Source organism: Xiphophorus couchianus, chromosome 8 (genome assembly GCF_001444195.1).
Source record: "Xiphophorus couchianus chromosome 8, X_couchianus-1.0, whole genome shotgun sequence".
Lineage (NCBI taxonomy): Eukaryota > Metazoa > Chordata > Actinopteri > Cyprinodontiformes > Poeciliidae > Xiphophorus > Xiphophorus couchianus.
The window spans coordinates 22,713,198-22,734,973 of NC_040235.1; the positions used below are offsets into that span (position 1 = coordinate 22,713,198).

The 21,776-nt window shown below is 40.6% G+C and overlaps 1 protein-coding gene across 5 annotated transcripts in view; it reads left to right on the forward strand.

Moving 5' to 3' along the window:
• The window catches only part of LOC114149448 (electrogenic sodium bicarbonate cotransporter 1-like), a 37,029-nt gene that overhangs the window by 3,905 nt on the left and 11,348 nt on the right, over window positions 1-21,776 (forward strand). For 3 of the 5 annotated variants that reach the window (XM_028025323.1, XM_028025319.1, XM_028025320.1), the window contains exons 2-12: window positions 4,327-4,403; window positions 5,572-5,748; window positions 13,730-13,862; window positions 14,876-15,036; window positions 15,116-15,295; window positions 16,153-16,229; window positions 18,172-18,329; window positions 18,439-18,526; window positions 19,915-20,069; window positions 20,683-20,805; window positions 21,279-21,453. In XM_028025323.1, coding sequence (XP_027881124.1) covers window positions 4,327-4,403; window positions 5,572-5,748; window positions 13,730-13,862; window positions 14,876-15,036; window positions 15,116-15,295; window positions 16,153-16,229; window positions 18,172-18,329; window positions 18,439-18,526; window positions 19,915-20,069; window positions 20,683-20,805; window positions 21,279-21,453 — 1,504 coding nt within the window. Of the gene's footprint in view, window positions 1-3,921; window positions 3,945-4,326; window positions 4,404-5,571; window positions 5,749-13,729; window positions 13,863-14,875; window positions 15,037-15,115; window positions 15,296-16,152; window positions 16,230-18,171; window positions 18,330-18,438; window positions 18,527-19,914; window positions 20,070-20,682; window positions 20,806-21,278; window positions 21,454-21,776 lie in introns of those variants that run through there. The other 2 variants (XM_028025322.1, XM_028025321.1) reach the window with 2 other exon arrangements.

Here is a 21,776-nt window from a genome sequence, read left to right on the forward strand (position 1 = left end):
GTAAGCATTCTCTACAGAGACTTTTATGAAGTGTGTGAAAATTTGCCACTTGGCATAAAAGAAAATCGACTAGATATTCTTTGCTAACGCTGTCGAGGCATAACAAACTCACCTGGCATCATATGACTGCATATGACTGTTGAATAGATGTCAATTTGAGATTGCTTGGAGAAGCTGCCTAAGGAATTTCACAGCAAATTTAAATGTTTTATTTAACTTTATATATATAAAAAAAACTGTTGACACCGATTAACAATGGGCTCTTTGAAATGAGGTCCTCCAGAGAATTTAGCCCCTTTAGCAAAGTGTAAACGTTACCACCGCAGGGCTCCTTATTCATCATTGTACATCTTGTTGCACTTGCCGCCCTCATGGTAAATCTAGCTGACTGCTGGGACTGGGGACGTCACTCTGTAAAGAGATGTAGATGATCCCTGATCCCAATCCCTGATCCTGCCTCCTCATGCTCTGGCGGGTTTATCCAGCCTCACGAGGGCATTACGAAGCAAAGCAGAACGTTGACCACTGCGCACGAAGTGGCCACAAGGGGAAGTGAAAGCGGAGATCCAGATATGCTCCCATAACAATGATGTGACGGAGGAGATGCTGTGGGGTCTTTTCTTCCATGTGTTTCCATGTCTTGGCCTCATGTTGATTTTGCTGAGCGATGCTAAAAGAGCAGAATTCAGGTTTCTTTGTGTCGCTCAAGCCTGCTTCACACACCGGCCGCTCACTTTCTCTGCTGCATCCTGGGTGTCCCTGCACCACCTCTGGTAGTTTTCCCTTTATTAAGCCCTCCCCGTCCCAAGCCACTGTGTCAGGTGTTTAATGCTGCTCCATGACCAGCAGGAAACCTGAAACATGAGCTTAGTTTGCTCTCCCTGTGCATTGAGTGGTTTTCTTAGGGCCTTTTTCGTTTCACTACGTGACCTGTCTCAATGCACCAGCTGTATTTTTATACCTGCTGCAAAGGTGGAGCAAAGGGGAAAAAATAAATGCTGAGCCGTGTTCTCGGAACACCCCCTTGGGCTCATTTCCCACACGTGTGGTGTGATTGTGCTGCAGTGAATGAAAGCAGCTGTACCCTTTGAGTTTCAGAAGTGTCTGAAGAGACGTAAACAAACATGTCGCCACTCCTCGTTCAGATGAGTAAGAAGTCTTACAATAAATTGTAATGTTGTTTTGGTAGCATAACCTCACACTGAAATGGTGGAAAAATACAACCATTTAAGTTCAGTATCTTTATTCATTTGGAAGGAAAACATCCAGTGCTGTATGCTTATTAGTAATTCATGACTTCCTTATTCCTTGTGGTATAAATATGACGTCAATTTCCTTTTGGCCCTGGCTACTCAGTTGGGAGATGTCACCTATATTTCAGTACCAGTGATAGTGGGAGGCCTTTGATTGTCCAAAAGTTCAGCTAACGCCACTGAGGCTTCAAGTGAAACTGTGTGGTTTGGTAAGATGGATGTAAAATTGAGCTGTTTGATAATAAACCCTCAAGGTGGCTTTGGTGGGAAAATTCCCCTATAGTGGGGCATGTGTAGTGCAGTGGGCCTGCTTCTCTTCAAATGGCGATAAGGTCTTTGTTAGAGAACATTATGAAGATCTGAAGAGGGTACAGTTGTTGAAAGCTTTGCGTCATTCAGAGGGTATTGAGAGAGACGATTGCTTGTTGGAGGCGTGGCGTTTGTTTAACTTTTAAATGATTGGATCTGATTTTAACTAATGACTTGGCAGTGATATATGCAGTGCACCAGCTCGATGAAGCTTACTGGAAAAACGTGGCCAACATGTACCGAATGGCTTCGTTCACATCCTCCACTCGGACAAATCAAGCTAAATGTGAGAAATCCTAGATGGAGCACTGACAGGAGATGTGAATCATGCAAAATTGCATAGGAAGGATACAACCAATTTATTTAAGATTCTAATTAAAAATGACAAAAACACTTTTTTGGCATTGAAATAGCGTAGCTCCAAGTGCACTGAACAATAAAGGAAAGATTGGGGTGGGTAGAACAGCAGATATTAAGGTGTGACTGCAGTAGAGTATCATTGGCATAACAATGGAAGTCACTGTTCATTACTTTTCAACGCAGACTATTGATATGCAAAAAGATTAAGAGAGGGTCAAGAACTGATCTCTGGTAACACCTTTGGTTTTAATAAAGAAACTAGAGGAAATCTGAGAGTGAAAAGTTGGTATGTTTTTACGGTTAAAAACATACTCAAAGAAGAAGGGCTTTGCAACACCAAGACTATAGAACAATCTTTGGGCCTTTACTAGTAGACTGGCTTATCGCAGTGTGTAAAAACATGGCCAGATCAACAAAAAAAATTTTCAGTGAACACAACAATCCACCATAACATAACACAAAAACATAAAAGGTTTGCTGATAATTCACGTTCAAACTGTGTCAGTGGGTCTGCCCAGGAACAAGATATGCACAAAGGAAAACAAAGTGACATAATCGAGCCCTTGAAACGAGTGGTGCTGTCAGTACAGTCTGTCCTGGAGGGCTAGAATATACAGCGCAGGCAGGAGACGAGGTAGAAACCGGCAGCTAGAAGATAACGCCAAGCCTTTCCACGTAACGTAGCATTGTAGCACAACTGCTATTTATTCAGCGACCAAAGGAGGGCAGAGACATTACTGACATCGTTGATGCTGAACTCACACTTCTCGTGACTTGTTTGATTTCGCAGCAGCGTCACACTTGCTATCGGCATTGTACCTCTTCCAGATATCATTATCCTCGTGGGAAATTCAAACAAGCATGTAATGTAACTGAAGGAACACGCTGTATTCTTCCTGGCTTTGTTTATAGCAGTCAGCGCTGCCCCACTCTGATTAATTTGCAATCTGACTCCTCCTCGGACTAAAACCCCTTCCAGCCTCCCCTTCTGGCAAATTGCAGATACGTAGGTTGATATCTTCACTGACGTTCTCAGTCTAGATCAGTTTTAAACAGTTTTAAAGTGAATCTCTCATTTTGATTCTCTTCACACCTAAGACGGTTTTAATGGAACAAACCGAGGCACAGGTGATGAAATGTTTAGTCTGTGGCGCTAAGTAAGAAATGCTTGTGGTAGACCAATTTTCTGTTTATAGAAAAGGTTGCTTGACTTTTTTACGTCATGTGGCCTAAAGCAGTTTTTTATAGCCTGGATGTGTGTACTTTTACTGGACCAGGAGGGGGGGGAAACCAAATTTTCTTCAAAACTCACAGGAACATCTTTAAGCGGCAGCTTGATAAAAAGGAACGAAGTCTAGAACAGAGAAGAAAAGTCGCCTCAGATGCTGTCTGGACCTGCATCCTTGTTTTAGGCCCAAGATGTGGCTTATAACTGTGATTGGGGGAAAAAAAAGAGACTCTCAATGCATTTCACTCCATACTCAGAGTCTGGTACTGACTCGTGCGCTGGCATGTTCAAGTGTGTCAGTTGCATTTGTGATAAATGGAAAAAAATAAACTGTAAAATAAATTCATGCTACAGAGTGGGTTAATGAGCCTGTATCAGGTATGTACAGTAATATTGGAGGGACAAAGTCAGATACTAGTTTTGACTATCATGTTTCAGATCAGTTGTGGAAGCTAATCCAATGTTACTAACTAACTAGTTGTGTTGTGTGATCCCTTTTATACCATCGGTTGATAGTTTAACCAGAAATTAGAAGAAGATAGCATTCCTCATCAATAATTTCATTTAAATCCCAGAAAAACTCAAATCAATGGATAAATGAGGTTTGATTAATTCTTGACATATTTTCAGACCTTGTGGCTGCAGACACAGAGGTGTTAGGAGAAAGGTTTCCAGTTAAAAACTGATCTCGAGCGCATGTTGAAGCATGCAGCCACCCTGCAGAGTGGAACTCCTTCCACTACGCATCCGAGGAAGACGTGACTAAAACAGGAGTCGCTAGAAGAGCAAAGCTGGTACGGAGACACACCCCAGTCGACCTGCTGGTGGTTTTGAAAAGTACAGAGTCATGCACACTTGGCTAAACTTTCTAGGTTTTTATTTGTTAAAAAAAAAGAAAGAAAAAGGGTTAATTATGCGCAACTTTGTTGCTGGTTTGGCAGATCAAATCCCAATAAAATGAGTATTGTTCATGCTTGCAACATGACTAAAAAGTGGAGAAAGTTAGAAAAACTGCTCTTTTGGCAAGAAATGCTTTTTGAAATTCGATTTAACAGAATAAACCTTTGAAAATAATGGCTGTGATTTACAGTGAAGAAAACCCATTTCTAAAAAAGTTTTCTACTCTTTGGCATTTAATCACCAATGTTTTTCTTTTTTTTTTTTTTTTTTGTCTAGCAGAATGGAAGATGAAGCGGTGCTGGACAGAGGAGCGTCTTTTGTCAAGCATATCTGTGATGAAGAGGAAGTGGAAGGTAGGCGGAGTACTGCTTTCTGACCAATTGTCCCGCTGGCTCAGATCTTAAAGCCTCGCTTGTCACGGCCTCTGTGGCCATACCGAGAAAAACGTGTCATCGTCCCACAAGTATCGACCCAGAAACTTACATCAATGACGGATCTAATTCTTCTAAGATTACATTTTGCACACGACGGCCGTTCCAATCCTTCCATTGTCCGTCTGCTAAAGCCACAGAAGAATCCAGAGTCACTCGCATGTATTTAGTGAGACACCCAACATGTTTACCCAACCTCCACTTAAAGGCTCGCATAAAGAGAGAGTCACGTCGGCGTCCTTGGCGCTTTGTCCCTCTGTTTGTCTGCTTTTAGCCTCTCCGCATGGGAGTCCAGGTTTGGGTTTTTTAATCTCGTCTCAGGTGCGCGTCGGTTTCTGCCGTAATGCAGAAGATGTAATTAAAACCTGCGAGACATGCTTTTGGAATGCAGAGATTGAATAGGACAAAAAGAAAAGCCAACAAAAACATGGTTGTTTCACTCTGACTTAGTCAGCTGATCCCAGTATTTGTAAGAGTTTTACTGTCTTCTTCCCTCTAATTACTTCCTGGACGGGATAAATGATCATTTCCTGCATGAGCCTCTAATGTAGGGAGTAGTTGCTCTTATGACTGATGGCAAACTTTAACTCCCTGCTGATATTATTGGCTTGTGCATTAAAGGGGGTAGTTCATAGTTTTTCAAATATGATTCTGTTAGAAGATTACCAGTTAAAGTTTTCCTTTCGGTATATAACTCTCCTGGTGTTTTTATTTAGTGTATATTCAGGCTAGCTGGTTCCAGAAGTTGAAGCTAACAGCTTGCCTTAGTGAGGATGAGACCTAATGTTAGTTTTTTATACATTTTTAAACTGTCACCATGATGTACTCAGGAAACGCAGGTTGGAGACAGTGTGTCTGCAATTACCTTCCTGCATGAAACGGTTTGTAACAAATAACATGCAGATGGTTTCCAGTGAGAATAACTTCCTGATAGAAAAAGGAGAGAATGTAAAACTTAATATTCAGATGAAATATCTGTAATGTTTTTTTTTTTTTTTTCCCCTTTTGCTATGAAAATAGCGTCTCCTCGTCTATGAATGTAACAGATCTTGATCTGTGTTCCCTGTGTGTCTCCGTTGTGCCGTCACAGGCCACCACACTGTGTACATCGGCGTGCACGTTCCCAAGAGCTACCACCGCAGGAGACGCCACAGACGCAAGTCGAACCACAAGGAGAAGCGGGAACGTGTCGAGCAGATTGTGGGAGCGTATAAGTCTGACGCGGAGAACGCCGACGACTCCTGCACGAGCATCCTGAAACCCCTCAGTGAGTACATCTCGAGAATTGACTCTCAGATCTGATAAAAAAAAAAAAAAAGGTCTACGTACTCCGACGCCTTCACTTCATAATCTACTCAGGAGGTTTTGGATACATTTCAACATCTCACCGCAAATCGTTATCAAGTGTTTCTGCTGCTAGGGAAGCTGAACAAAGCCGATGGAGCATGGGAATAGGAGTGGGAAGACGGCACAGGCTAATCTTAAAATGACACCCGACTGGCCTAATGTGTGTAAAGTTAACACAAAGAGAGGTATTCCCTTACACCTAGGCGCTTAACCACTGCGCTATACTCTTTGGGGTTTTGTGGGAAAGGATTTCCAGCAGCTAAAACCTAAGTAGATGGAGGAAATTAGGTAGTTGGCCAGAAGCTGGAGAGGAATGTCAGAGAATTACAGATGTTACCCCGAGAAACTACAACACTATCAGAAGTCAAGGACAATGTGAAATGTCTGTTATCATTTCTTCTTCTGCTGAGAAAACACGCAAGATGTTTTGTCATATTTACATTCTTAGGAAAATGTTCCGATCTGCAGGATAATTTCCAATAGATATTGTTTTTCGGCCCAGTCTACTTCACATTGTTTAATCATAAACACCGACATTCACTGAGACAAGAAAATTGCGTGCATACCTTATTTGTTTTTTTGGATTCCTGGATGAGTCGGAGTTTTGTTCTTGGAGTCATTTTTGGAGGTCGACACTCTCGGGAAATTTTACATCTGTTTCATGTTTTCTTCATTCATAAACAAATGGCTGCTTAAAGCCCTAGTGTTTTAGAAATAGCTTTGTAAACCACTTTTCCAGACTAATGGGTGTCCTTTGATTTATTTCTCATGTCTACTTAAATTAGTGTAGATGATGGGGTTTTGATGAGGCTTTTTTAGCCTACTTCGTGTTGTCAGTGAGGTGCTATTCCTTGACTTATCACAATTGTCAGTGGCTAGAAAAATCAGACCAAAAGATGTGGTTAGTGACTATTAATTTGTGCAATTGGTTTTTTTTTCTTAATGAAATGAATTATTGTTTTTGAAAACAGCCTTGTGTATTCACTCAAGTTATAATTTCCTGATCTTATGATTAGTTTGATCTGAAACATCTAAATGCAACAAAAATGACCAAAAACAGGAAGAAAAAAAAAACTAGTTGTTGTTTGTGATGTATATAACCTGCTATACAACAAAATAAAATTTGAATGCGCTTCGCTGGTGGGAACGATCCAGCAACCTTCGAATCAACATTATAATTCGCCATCAGTGTAGACTAAAAGATCCACTTACTGTAATTGTATAGGGGGATTAGTTTAACCCCAAGAGGTTTGCCCCAAAACATTTCAATTGCAAGCCGTATAATTATCCCTCACAGTACTGGAATTTACCTAAAATATCTTGTACGAATCTGTTTGAGGTAATCGTTAAGGTATTAAAATGAATGAAGAGCTGGAGAAAAGGTAAATCTCCCAAATGAACAGGGCATGTAGGGAAAAATGTCCGGATACTTGAAAGTATGCGGGGAAGTAAACTAGTGATTAGAATGATGATTTAAGTTCAGATGGGTTTGGATGATCTTTGTGATGAAATAACGGACAAATTAAAGGGTATCAGAAAAGCTGAAACTAAGGATAAAGCAATGTAGAGTCAAATAAGAGTGCAACGGCAAAATAAAGAGACTTGGTTTACATACAGACTTGAACTGAAGAATTGGCAGAAAACACCCACCCCTTATTCTATGCTTTGCTTCGTGAAGAGGGTCTTGGCTCTTTGATATTGAGAAACATTTGCTTTCTGGAGACGTGGACCCCTGTTTGTTTTAAATGTTACCCAGTCGCTAACATTTGCCCGTATGATGCTTACTGCAAAGGGCCTGGACTGTAAACAACTATCCTCCACTGCAATGAGAGATGTTGGTCGAACAAGGCAGCTGTTAATGATAATTCAACATTTGGAAGCGTGGCCCAAACGGACTGAACGGCCTCGCTCAATTTCTCCACTGCTGTTGCTAAAACTACAGGCAGACTGCAATTTTAAAACAGCGCAGGAAATCGACTTTATCCTTCACAACTTCTCCCTCTGTGCGCTGATTGGCCCGATAAATTCTACTGGAGAAATCCAACTCAGTGGGAGAAAACTCTGATGGAGTACAGAGGGCAGATGAGAATCGAGCAAACCGGGCTACCAGTTACCATGTGCCTAGAGATTTTCTATGTGCTTTAAAGAAAAACAGAGACTGAGTGAAGCTAGCCCTTATTCTCGCGTGAAGATAAAACAGATTAAAGTGTATAAACATTCAGGTAAGATTTTACCTCTCTTTTAAGCAGTTATCTTAATAAGGCGGTGCTGATTTATTACCATGTTTAAACAGCTGAATATGTCTCTTTTGTATGTAAGGGAGAATTGTAGTAGCCTGCAGCCAGCTGCACAGCAATAGACCTGGGAACATTATTCATACATCTGACACTTTCTCTGGCAAACTGTAGCAGCCTGAAACTTTAAATCCATGGTAAACTTTGATACGAGTAACCAGCCCATGTTTACTCATAACCTATCCACAGAACCCATATAGAAAAAAATCCAAACTATTGTCCCAAATGTACAGATAACATTCATTCCAGTAATAGTTGATGGTGATTTTCCAAACGGTGCAAATGGATGAGCGAAATTCCTCCTCATGTTCTCAACAAAGAAGTTTCAGGAGCTCCAATGCAGAATGGTAGAAACAACGTCTCATCTGTAAACACCTATAATGTTAAAGAAGGCAATTTGCCCACTATATCTTTTAAGAGCAACTTAAAAGACAGCTTAAGTTATGTCTTTTAACTTAAACTATGTCTATATAACAAGCTATCTGGAAAAAAAAAGGTCCAGAATTTACACTGAAATGTTTTTTCTGCACTGTGTGGGAGTACGAAGTGAAGCATCGGGACAGAAAGTCTGCAGGAATGTACAGCTGTTCTGCCTTCTGACAGTTGTTTTTTATCAATGTCAGCTGTTGCGGCCACATGATTGTTTCAGATCAAGGGAGACTATTGAATATTGTGTGTAATGTTTGGATTGTAAATAAGGATGCATCTGAAATTCAATGGGCTTCTTTGGCCAGAAGAGCAAATATTTACACTGTGTTCTTTTTCTTTTTGACATATTCTTACAGAGAAGAATATGTTACTTTAGAACTGGTGGGAGGAGAGGGAAGATATCTGAAAGTTTCCCCCACGTTTTTCCATGTCGTGCATTTGCGACATGAAGCCGTCGTCGCTCAGCCTCGATGCTGCAGACGTGCTCTTGGGTAATCCTCTCTTCTCTGACGCTGTAATCCATTGTTGCGCCTCACGGTCTGGTGTCATGCAGCCTGTGTGCTTAGTCATCCGAAGATACCTTGATATGATAAGTGGCTTGGTCTCATTAATCTCCTTATCTTCATGTCTCAGGCCCAGTTTAATTACCCTGAAAATCATTTGAATTTTAACACATGAGCCGCAGAACGCAACCCCCACTGCCATTAGCACCCTTAGATCAGGCACTTAAAACCCCCTTAATTTTAACGTTTTAGTTAAAGTGCATGGAAATGAAACGAATCACACACACACAAAAAAAAATCACATTTAATTTTTTTTTTTTTTGCTCATTTAATTAAAAATTATATTGGTTTTGCTGATTTTGGACTGCTGGAGAAAGACTGTGAATACCACTGCTTTAGAGATCCACCTGGAGTTTTTTTTTTTTTTTTTTCCCCACAACATCTAATCTTATGCTGATCGAACCAAAACATACGGCTTCAGTTAAAGTCTCGGTAGTGTTGAGCAAACTCTGCACATTTGTGATGCTTGAACCATTCAATAAATTAGAACATTATTAAAAAGTTAATTTATTCCAGTAACTAAATGTGATCAAGTAACTTGTTTTGTTGTTTTAGCCTTTTTTTCTGTCAATAAGAAAGATTTTCCACTAACAGTCAGTGAAATTATGACATTTTAGATTGGAATATTATTCATCAGAGTATATTTTCTGAATTACTGAATATGGATGTAAATATGGGCAAATTCTTGTAGTCATTTAATAAAAGACACCCCAGTATAACAGGAAGTCATCCATTATTAACTAAAGGTGCTCAGACCCTCCGACCGACGGAAAGTTGATTAGAACTTTGATGAATTGTTTTCAAAATAATTTTTGGGAGCTAATATTTCTAAAGCAACTTTATCATTGAATGTAATATCATAGTAATTTTGGTAGGGCAACAAGAAAGATTTTATTTTAAGGCGTTTTTTTTTTTTTTTTTTTTTGAACATCTTTACCAGTGTTGCCAAAAAGGCTCTACGTCTGAAAAGTAAGTGTGTAATGTCTGTATCTATTATAAATCTTTAAAATTAAGTTTGGTCATAGACAAAAATGAAAGTCTGTGGGAAGCTATTTGATTTAGCAATTAAACTTATAAAAACTTTACAGCTACTCTGTATAACTCAGTAAATAATACTATTAAACTAAATGGTTTCTTGTTACTTTAACATCAGTCCAGTACGCTTATAGAGGTCTATTTAATTATGTAGTTATTAGATAATACACAGATCACATAGAAAAAAACCCAACAAAACAAAAACTCGATGAACCCGCCTGCTTTTTCTACGATCGTAATTGCAGCACAACAGAAAGCCAAGGCTACCGCTGGTTGTTCATCCATTGGCTCTGTGTCAGGCTGTAAAACAGCAGGCAGCGAGAAACAAGTGTAATCAAACTTAAGCAGCGAAGAGCGACTGAAACGGAACATTAAATGCCTCCCAAACACACTCAAACTCACGCAGACTCCCACCTTCCTCTCGGAGCGTATCTCGGTAGGAAATCTGAAGGGTAAACAGTCCCGTCCTCTCACTCGTAAGATTGAGTGAGAGGACCGGCTTTTGTGTACGAAGAGCCACTGCTGGATAAAACATTTTTCCGCTGTGGAGCCGTGAGCAACCTTGTTGACCCCATGGAAAATATTTGATGTTGGCTTTGGCTGTTTTGCCCTGTCCTGTCATGCCGTACGTAAGCTACGCCTCTGGTACTTTCTCCGGAGAAATTATCAGAAACTCGCTGTAATAAATACAAATAGGAGCATTTCTCTCTGATGACTTATGCAGGATGTTTTAGGGTGAGGCACAATCGGATTAGATATGTGGGTAGCATTTTGTGCTGTATGCGCAGTCCCGACTGAAAACACAAACACTTGTAGACAGTGCATACACAGCCGCCTTCCACTTCATAGATTTCCTGCTGTTTTGACCTTTATCTAAATCCCTATAATCCCGTTGATTCATCCCACCACTTGTAAGCTGTTTCTAACCACAAGAAAAGGTCTGGTTTTCACTGAACACCGGTTGTGGGCGACCTGAGACATGCTTTGGTGATTAGGTACGCCATGAGGTGGCAAGCAGTCCCGACCGGGGACGTCTTGTATGCGTAGTCAGATCGAGATGTTTCACACAGGGCTAATATCCTATAAGTCGATCTACCTTCCACTTATCTTGACCTTACTGTAGCTTAATTTTAGATTGTACGAGTTTAAAAACGACTGCCCTAAATTAAGGTGACGGAGTGCTATTTCAGGTTACAAGCCATGTTATGTCGTCAAGGTAGACTGCTGACTTGTACTGTGTACAAGAAGAGCTTTAAAAATAGACTCTTGTGCCTCGCTACTTAACATGGTTGCACAACTTTCCTGGTAGTGTTAGCATGAACAGTTATTTTCTATTATACAATGGAAACCCATTGGATGTAGGACACAAAACAAAGGGAATTGTTGTTTTTAGAGTATGCCTAAGCTTAATTCAAGGAAGAGCAAGAAGATAAATAAATGCTAAAGTATGCCAATAAACTCTATGATTTCCTGAGTAAGATTTCACTTTTCTCAGAAGGGAAGGGAAATGTTTTCCTCCTATGGGTGTGCTGCCAAAGGTTTCCCATCAAGCATCAATGGCTCTTTTCAGACCAAACTCCGGATACAGAGTGTGTATCTAGCCTCTCTTGTAGATAACCAGAACATTACATCGTAACGATGAGCGTGAGCCGGGGTTCCCTTTTCCAAAAATACTCAACCAGTATTTCATAGGCTGTTCCTTACATATGCTGGTACCCCCTCCGGAGCTAGTGTTTGGTTTGAAGGAGCTATGACATCACCCTGGTGAAATTTATGAACACTTAACTCGTGCAGAATTCCTGCAGCTGTACGATGCACGTACCACCCGTCTAGAACCCCCCACCCCCCACCGCCCAAGTCAAAGGCCAGATTCAAACCTGCCCTTTGACTAAAGCATTCAATGGCTCACCATTTCTTCCTTTCGAGACATTCCTTGTTGGATTTGCAATTGTGCTTTGGGAGAAGTATTTGAATTAATGCTCCACTTCCAGTGCAGCTCCTTACCGAGTATCCAAACGCTTTTCTTTTAGCTGAACAGTCCTACTGCATGAGGCTATATTTTTAGTACTTAACAACAAGGGGCTAAGTACCTGGGGTATTAAAGCAATCCCAAATTGTAATGGATCTGCTGCCGTTGTTCATGGTTGGAGGTTTCTCTAGTACAGAATTGATCAGAAGATGAACTGGTCAGTTTGGTTTGTCTGATGAAAGTATTTTTTCACCTTAACTGTCTTTTCCCATAAAAAGCTATGCAGATCCAGTTTTTTCTATATTTTTTATAAACACTTAAACATAATATTCAAGTGTGTGGGTACTTGCTTATCCTTTTTTTTTTTAGATTTGTAGTATTTGCATTCTCTTTTTCTTTTAATCTTGTGCTGTATGGATGCGCCAACCCATTCAGTTCTTGACTAAACTTTTGTTTCTTTTGCCAAGATTTTAAGATGGCACAATGGGGTTTTTTTCTTAAAAACTATAAAAACTCTGTTATACCACAGAATGAGTAAATGTAGGAAACTGCAGGTTTTGTGTGTAAGAAGACATGCAACTTGGGTTTTCCTTCCTGGAGCTGATAATAAAAAAATTATGAACAATATGCTTCCTGTACTTTTTGTCAAGTTCTCGTTTGTTGATGAAAATTTTAGCTGATTCCAATTTTATTTTAAGAACGATAAGAACAGTGTTTAAAAATGCTTCTGAGCCCTCCTGCTGTAAAATGTCTTTATTGGTATGAAAGCCAATTAATCTCACACTGCAAGAAAGTAGTTATCGTCTTTATATTAGCAGTTAGCTCAGCAGGTAACAGAAAGGCAGAACGGAGCACAGAAAAGTTTCTCTTTTTCTCAACAGTCTGTGTGTATTCCCACTCTGAGGCCAAAGATCCTTTCCGAAATGTGAGATTTCTAAAGGAAAGGATTGAAAAAGAGAAACTTCTCTGTGCTCTGCCTTACTGTTACCTGCCGAATGTTTCCTCTCTGACACATGTTGTCATCTAATATCTTGGTATTTCAAGCATTTCTGTGTATGGAAGAAGATATCTAAGTATTTTCGCTTGGGTTTTGTGACATAACAGATAATTAGATTATAATAACTCTTTTATTAAAAAAAATATACATTTTCTTTTCAGATTTTTCATTATGAGAGTAAAGAAGGACAAATTGGCTACTGTAAAATAACCAATCTCCAAATGTAACGATGCCTTTGAATTCGAGTTTAATATGCACATGTAAAATGTTTTGAAAGCTGCATGAATTAACTCTTTATTTGCTCTTCTTACAGTTTGTAGCTCACTAACCCAGTGGCACACATAGCATTGTACCATTTTCATATCTTAGCATGGTCCTTTACTCTTTGAATGCAGGCATTCGGGACAAATATGTTGTTTTTGCTTTGCCAACTTCAGATAAAATTGTCTCTGATCACAGCAATTAGGAAAACCTGATTTTTCAAACAATTTCTTTTTAACACATTCAACATGTGTGTGACGACATTCCTCGATTCAAGCTTTGTTTTGGAAGACAACGCAAGTATGTTTTATTTGATTTTGAGAGTCTTAACCTCGCAACTTTTCCCTATGTAGTTTCTCCAGCTGAGAGGATTCGTTTCATTCTGGGAGAGGAGGATGACGGCCCACCACCCCCGCAGCTCTTCACAGAGCTGGACGAGCTCCTGTCCGTGGACGGGCAGGAGCTGGAATGGAAAGAGACGGCCAGGTGAGTCGCTCGGCTGGATATCTCAGAAGGCTGGCATGCGTCGGCCCCTCAACCCAACTCCTCACTGCTCTTTCACATAAAGAGCAATGGGCAGAGTCGGGAGAAACTTCCTGCTTCACAGTCCTGAACGTGGAACACAATCCCAACATGTTTTATGATTGTGTAAGGAAATAGGTTGCACTCCAGTGAACACCCAGTATGTTCTAATCTGATCGGGTTTTGCGCTACCTGCCTTGTGAGACCAGGAAAGGGCTCAAACTCCCACATGATCCCAACAGGATTTACTTTGGCACAGGCCCAGCCTTTAAACTCTGTAACGGCTTTTCCACAGTTTATTTTTCAATGAGATACAGGCATCAGTTCAAGCTACTTCTAAAGAAACGTGTTTCCGTAACATTGACGCACGTAGTCAATGTTACAAGGCCGCACAAATTTCCAAGGTGATAACAGATGCTCCTTACAAGTTAAAATTCATTCCTATTTAAGGAAGCAAGGGTCAAATGTGAGTGTCTGCAAATGAACTCCTACAAGTCAACAGTGTCTCCTCTTTAGGCAAGACGGCAGGTCGCAGGCATGTGGACCACGGCCAAACAGATACTCTATTCCAAGAGGAAACCCCATCCTCTGGCCTCATGTGAATAGTTCTTTGTACCAGTGACATGTGATGCGTTATTATAAAATAAAAAGAATCCTTGTCCCAGGATTGTACCCTGAGGACAAGCTTAGCCAGGGTGCCAACAAAGTCTTGTTTCACCAAATGGTCCGCGTGTGTGGTCTGAGCACCGCTGAGCACCGGCTTCATCCCAGTGGTACCTTGTTCTTCTTTTGCAGCCACTGATTTAAGTTTTTATCTGCAGGCTTTTATGCGTACCTTGTGTTTACCGTTTGGAGTGTGACCAATTCAAAAACAGGATTTGTAGCAAAGACAATCACGCTCTGTGCCTTTTTGGCTGTTGTCCAAGCAACTCTTGACATTGTTCCTTGCCTCTTTGTCTTCATCGTGCTGCGTCAAGGTGGATTAAGTTTGAGGAGAAGGTGGAGAAAGGTGGAGAGCGTTGGAGCAAGCCTCATGTCGCCACGCTGTCCTTACACAGCTTGATGGAGCTCAAAACGTACATCGAGAAGGGGACAGTCCTGCTAGACATAGAGGCGTCCACACTGCAACAAGTTGTCGGTCGGTGGAGTTGACGCACAAAACAATCCAATGTTTTGCAGACGACACTGTCCTAGTCTTCCATGTCTCCATTTTACAGAAATGATCACCGATAGCCAGATTGAGACTGGCCAGCTGAAGGCAGACCTAAAGGAGAAGGTGGTGTACACTCTGTTACGAAAGCATCGCCACCAGACCAAGAAGTCCAACTTGCGTTCTCTTGCCGACATCGGCAAGAGCGTTTCCAGTGCAAGCCGGCTGTTTTCAAATCAGGAAAATGGTAAGTCTGATTTTCTTGGATTTTAGTCTTTGTCAATTCCAGCATTTCTACCATTTACAGCTAAGTTTCTTCTGAGACTAGCCACCTTTTCTACACTAATATTTTTCTGATCCAATCTCTTTTCCTTCTTTTCTTCTTCCCCGCCCTTCCAAACTCTTTCTTCTTTCCTGCCTTTCTTCCCCTCTCTCTTGATCTTGCCGGGGTCTGTGCTGTCTTTCTGCATCCGGGGTGGGGCAGCACCGCGCTCGTCCTTCGATCACTCTGTGCCTTGTTTAATTCCCCACGACCTGACGGAATCATGCGAGGTCATGAGGAGCTCCAGCACGGGACACCTCTGTAAGTGAGGTCACGGCCCTCCAGCTGAGAAGTAGCGCACAAGTGAAAACGCGGGACAGAGCAGAGCCTCACTGACATTTACATTTAGACGTGTAGACTGACTCGAATGTGGAAGCACTCTTACTAGAACCTATTAGAATATTTGTTTGGCTACAGAGATTATCGTCTCTGTTTTCTGCCAATAACAGCGAAGGAGTAAAATTCCAAAGTTTAGACTTTAGCCAATAGTTGCTTAAGCAGCATGTGTCTGCTGACGCCTATAAGCAGCAGCCCTGGGATGACTACATAGCCCAGCTCTCCTCTTTCTGGAGGGACTGAATGAACGGCCATCTGGCACTACTTGTTAAGCTTAAGCCTTGCCACATTTAGCTGATATTTCTAGCTCCTTCTGTATGCCCGACTCATGCTTTTCTTTAGTCTTGCTCACCATCTGTAAGGCAGAAAATGTCTAATTTACTGCGTAGTCCTGTCTCTTTGATTCAAACAATGCATATATATATATATATATGTTCTATCTGCAGGTAGCCCTACCACTACCCACCGGAACCTCACCTCCAACAGCCTGAGCGATTTCTCTGATAAACCAGAAAAGGATCAGGTAACGTGTCCCTTTAAAGCACCATCCACATAGATTTTTACCATAACCAGGCGGTTGTACCAACCGTTATCTCTCCAGACTTTTTTTTTATTCTCTCTTTCCGTCCTCCTCAGGGTGTATAGTTGAAATATAAACCCGATTGTCACAATTCTTGGTGTTTTCCTATTTTTAAATATTGCTCTGGCTGTAAATATATGGGTCGAGTGACTCTTCTTTGTGTGTTGCCGTGTCCATAAACATGTGAGTGAAGTACATGAATACTATGTTCTCTAGTGTTTCCCATCTTGAAGATTCAGATTAACTAATAAAGTAAAAATACTCAAGGTACCTTGAAATGATAGCAACAGTAAATGTAAAATAATTTTTTCAGGTGAGATTTTTTTTCCCCTTTGAGTATTTGTTCTCAAATAAAAAAAAATGTTCATTGTTATAGTATGCTGTTGATGCAAAAAACAAATAAACAAAATTTTATATTTATAAATAAATATATATATATATATATATATATATATATATATATATATATATATATATATATTTATTTATTTATTTTTTCATGAACTTATGGAGAGAGAAAACGCCAGAAAAAAAAAAATATATATAAATATATATATATATATATATTTTTGTTTTTTCAGGCGTTTTCACACATCCTTTTCAAGAGTTCCACTTATTATGGTGGGACCTTTGTATTTACGTCATACATTTGTTTTGAAAGAAAAAAAAACGTTAATCATAATACAGATCTTGGCCTCTATAAGTTGTCTCCTGTCTGTTTCTGCCACCGCCATGGTTTAAGACGGAGTAGTTCTTGTTGTCATAGTGACAGATCCACAGCAGGAGATAAAAGCAGGGCAGATCCGGTTAAGATGTAATAACTTTTAATAACTCTGTGGATGTGCTCAACTAATTTGGCCTTAACTACTTCCTTTTCCATTGATTCTTGTTTTGGCTCTCTAACTGTCGTCTAATTCATGCTCCAATTAGATATAATACGCTGTTTACTTCTTAATAATCATTTTAATGTCCTCAGCTTAAAAGAATTTGACCCAAATAAAGAGCAGGCACATGACTGCTTGGTATTGGGATGCGGAGAGCGGCAAAGCATTTCTACCACAACACTGCCTAATTAACCAAAACCCCTCAACCTTCTGATGCTATTGCACACACACATACAGATTTTTATGCTCTTATTTTATTTTTTACACTTGAAAGCAAAGTCAAGCACCTTTAAAACGTTAAACCCTTACTGTGGAAAGACACAGATATTTATTTTACAGAACAACTCCATTGCCGATTAATGATTCCAAGCATTTTTCTTGCAACACAATTTGCTCATTTCACACAGTTTTCTCATTGGGGGCGCAGTAGGGGGTTGTTGTTCTGGAGAGCATTGCCCTTCCTCGATGAACCGGTGTAACCCCTGCGAGGGGTTGGCAGTACTTTTCAAGCTGGTTCCTTTTCGTCAAAGTAAAAGTCAGAATGAGTGCATTCAACTACGAGTTTGAGGCAAGACAAGACTTTGCACCATGTCTTTAATGTGCTGCAACCTATGGGTGTTTTTAGGATTGTGGCAAATCGGTTAACGTGTGTTTTTGTCCCCTTGTCAACTACAAAGCAACACCGGTGTAGACTTTGGATATACGCGCTTGTAAGGTTTGTTTATTGGATGGCATAAAGTCAGGACGCGTTTTGCCACATAACTCAAGCAAAGGACAGAAACTGCTGCGGTTCTACATGCTTAAAGGCAATAAAAGCAGCACTACTTTCTTTGTCTTGTCGTTGGCATGTTTTCATAATCTTAAAATGGAAGATTTTGGATGAATCATACACGCTTCATAAATCGTCTTGCGAGTTAAGTTTTGATCCTGATGATACTCTATGTTGTTCCACTGCCTTACACATTCACCCTTATATTCTCTCTCTCCAATTTGTTCCACAGCTGAAGAATAAGTTCATGAAAAAGTTGCCCCGCGATGCCGAGGCATCAAACGTGCTCGTCGGAGAGGTGGACTTCCTGGAAACCCCGTTTGTTGCTTTCGTCCGTCTGCAGCAGGCCGTTATGCTGGGAGCGCTTACTGAAGTCCCCGTGCCCACGAGGTACTCTGCTGTAAAAACCCTCCTGTGACCTACTGATGTCGCATGGAAACATGCATTAAACTAAACAAAATGAAAAAATCAGTAATTAATGCTTTCATGTCGTACCTAGATTTATGTTTGTACTGTTGGGACCTAAAGGAAAGTCCAAGTCTTACCGAGAGATCGGAAGAGCAATCGCTACCCTGATGTCCGATGAGGTAAGTTGATATTGACAATACGTTTTTTTTCTTAAAAATTAAGGAAGAGATATCAGGATCAAGATATTGTCTGCCAATACTGATTCAGTCATTTAAGAATAAACATTTGGTAAATACTAAGACCCAGTCTAGTAATACGCCAAAGATCAAATAAAAATCAGTGTTTGCTACATGCTCCACTTCACCACCTGGTTTGTATTAATATTCTTCTAGTGTCAAATGTAACTGATTCACCAATAATGTTCATAATCTTTATAGTCTGCTGTCACTAATAAATTCCCCTCTTGCTCCTGCTGAAGATGTCAGGCTAACGGTTGCATGGTACTTTGTTTTACGGTGTCACTCTTTAATCACTGTCTCGTATTTTGAAGCAGTTCCAGGTGATCATTTGCGGAAAATGGTTTAAAAAGTTGGTTTCTTGCGCCGTAAAGTTTACCTTATTTTTGCTTTGTACGTCTTAAACTTTTAACGACCAGAGTTTCCGCTGCTTTCTGTGCAACCTTCTGAACACAGAGCACGTGACAAACCACGGAAAGACAGGAAGCCACAGCAGCCAGTAAAGTATCTCTCTCCCTGTTTACGTCATTGTAAAGGCCGAACACTTGGATTGTTTTGGAAAACCCAGATTTGTTGGATCAGTAAAATAATGCGGTTAGACTATCTGGCACCCTGGCAGGACAAAACTGGTTGTGATTTTATAAAATTGGCGAAATAAGTTTGTTTTCTACCAATGAGGAAACAGTCATGCTGCTGGCTAACTTCTAGCTGAAATTATCAGCAAAACGATTGGAGAAAGCATTTCTTCAATCTTCCTGCTTGGTGTCTTTTGCACACCTGCCACAGTATTTCTCAGAAAGGTTGACATTTTTAGCATTTTTATTGCTGAGAGCACCTGGCCTGCATTTTTCCCACAGGCCTCAGCTCTCCCACATGCTCTCTGTTGATAAAGTAGTTTTAGGAAATGTTTTCTCTGGATTTCCTCGAGTTGAACTTTGCCCTCTCAGCTCTCCCATAACAGTCGTGTCACAGGTTTATCAGATGTTTGGAGTATTTTTGACTCACTGACTCGCGTGTTTGTTGGTAGTACTATTCACACTGGGAGGCTTGATGCTGGCATAAACCCGTATGTGTGTGCGCATTGAGAAACATCTGCATAGCGGTGATTTTTAGGTGCCATAAATAACGGTCAGTGACATGCTCTACTCCTCGCTCCGGTAAACAAAGCTATTAGGAAATATTTTTCTTCCACTCACTTGTTGGAGTTGCAGACTTTTTTTTTTTCCTGTTTGTTTCTGTTTCCAGGCACTGGATTGTAAAAAGAAAATCAAAATAAAAAAGCACACGTTCATTTCCTAAATGGTAATTGGTCGGTTTTGTTTCTATTGAAGGTGTTTCATGACATCGCCTACAAAGCGAAAGGTAGGAAGGACCTGCTGGCTGGTATCGATGAGTTCCTGGACGAAGTGATCGTCCTTCCTCCTGGCGAATGGGACCCCGACATCAGAATAGAGCCGCCCAAGTCCCTTCCCTCCTCAGACAAAAGGTCTGATCTGATTCGCATTATATTCCAAATGAAAGACGCTGCCATTCATTTGATTAGTCGTCTAGTGACACTTTTTGTTTTAGTTTTGGTTGCCTAACTTTGTGTTTTTAGATTTTCACACTAACAAATGGAAATATTTGGACCAAGCCTTTAAAGTAAACAAACCGACTCCGCTGTTTGACGTGTTGCACAATGCATACGTTGCCGTCGGAGCCCTCACCTCAAACAAAACCAAACAAGACCATGTGGGCGTGTGATCTGTTGAGAGGAGAACACTTAATGAAATATTTAAAGTGAAACAATCTGTTTTGGCATGAATTCCTGAGGATCTTGAGTAATATTCATAAAATCTGTTATGTTTACACCACTTCAAAATAAAAAAATATGTCTGCCAAAAGTGAAGAAGAGAGTTTCTGTGGTCGTGTTTTTCTAACAAGCGTGAGACTTTGCTACACAACAAAAGACAAATTTATTTTAAGGGTTTTTTTTGTTGTTTTTTTTTTTGCTATGCATCTTTGCAGTAAGCATTTTTTTTGCATTGTAGATATTTATTGCAAGGTTCTTGTAAATGTTTTTGCTAAACTGAAGACAATTTTTTTGTTTGCTTTCATAGAAAGAACATGTATGCTGGAGGAGAGGCTCCTCAGATAAATGGGGACACCCTCCACGATACGGGACACGGAGGCGGAGGAGGAGGAGGGCACCAAGTGGGAGAGGAGCTTCAGTTCACAAGAAAGTAATTCGAATTTTTCATACCATTGTGAAATTATTATAAGTGCGAGACAAGTTCAAATGAAAACGAAAGGAGCTGACAGCTTAAAAATAAAAAGGAGCTTAGTATGTTTTTGCATTTTTTGGGGGGGAAGGTTTTTGACAGATGAGTGTATTATAATCATTTCTTATAATCCTGATTGCCTCCAATTGCTGTCAGGACACATGTTTGGTGTCAAATGAAAGTCTTTTAGCCTTTGTTCTCCAGTAAACTTTTCAGTGAGGAAAAACTCCACAAAGTACTACAGAACAATGGACGCACTTCAGAGCTGTATATTGTGTTTCTTTTGTTCAGAACATTCCCCCTCTTATGAAACTATGACAGAAACATATCCGGGCCGATCTTTATTACACCTTGTGCACTTCGAATTTCTCTGAAGAGATGAAACTGAGCTGTGATGTGAAGCTGACGAACTCCAACTGCTCTGTCTTTTTAAGGTTTTGCGGCGGTCTTATCCTGGATGTGAAACGAAAGCTGCCGTTTTTTGCCAGCGACTTCTACGACGCCCTCCACATTCAGTCTCTGTCTGCCATCCTGTTCATCTATCTGGGCACGGTCACCAACGCAATCACGTTTGGAGGCTTGCTTGGAGACGCTACAGAGAACATGCAGGTGACCTTACTCGTTGAAATGCCTTCGTTTGGGTGTCCTGGCTCTTTGACGTCGAGTGCGGTGAGAAAAGGAAGCGAGGAGGAAATAAGGACGATGTAAAAAGTGCAGTATCTGGGCGGCCGGATATGCTACCTGTTAACTTTAAGTCATTTAAACAATCCCAAGTTTTGATGCGGAGTCAGTGGACGCTGAGTTGGCATCGACCATCAGCTGAGCTTATGCTCCGTCATCGGTCCTCGTGTTAAACCAATTTCGTCTCTTTAGCTGCTAAGCCATGCTAATTTAAGGCTTAGAAGCTCATAGTAAATCCATCTGCTGAACCA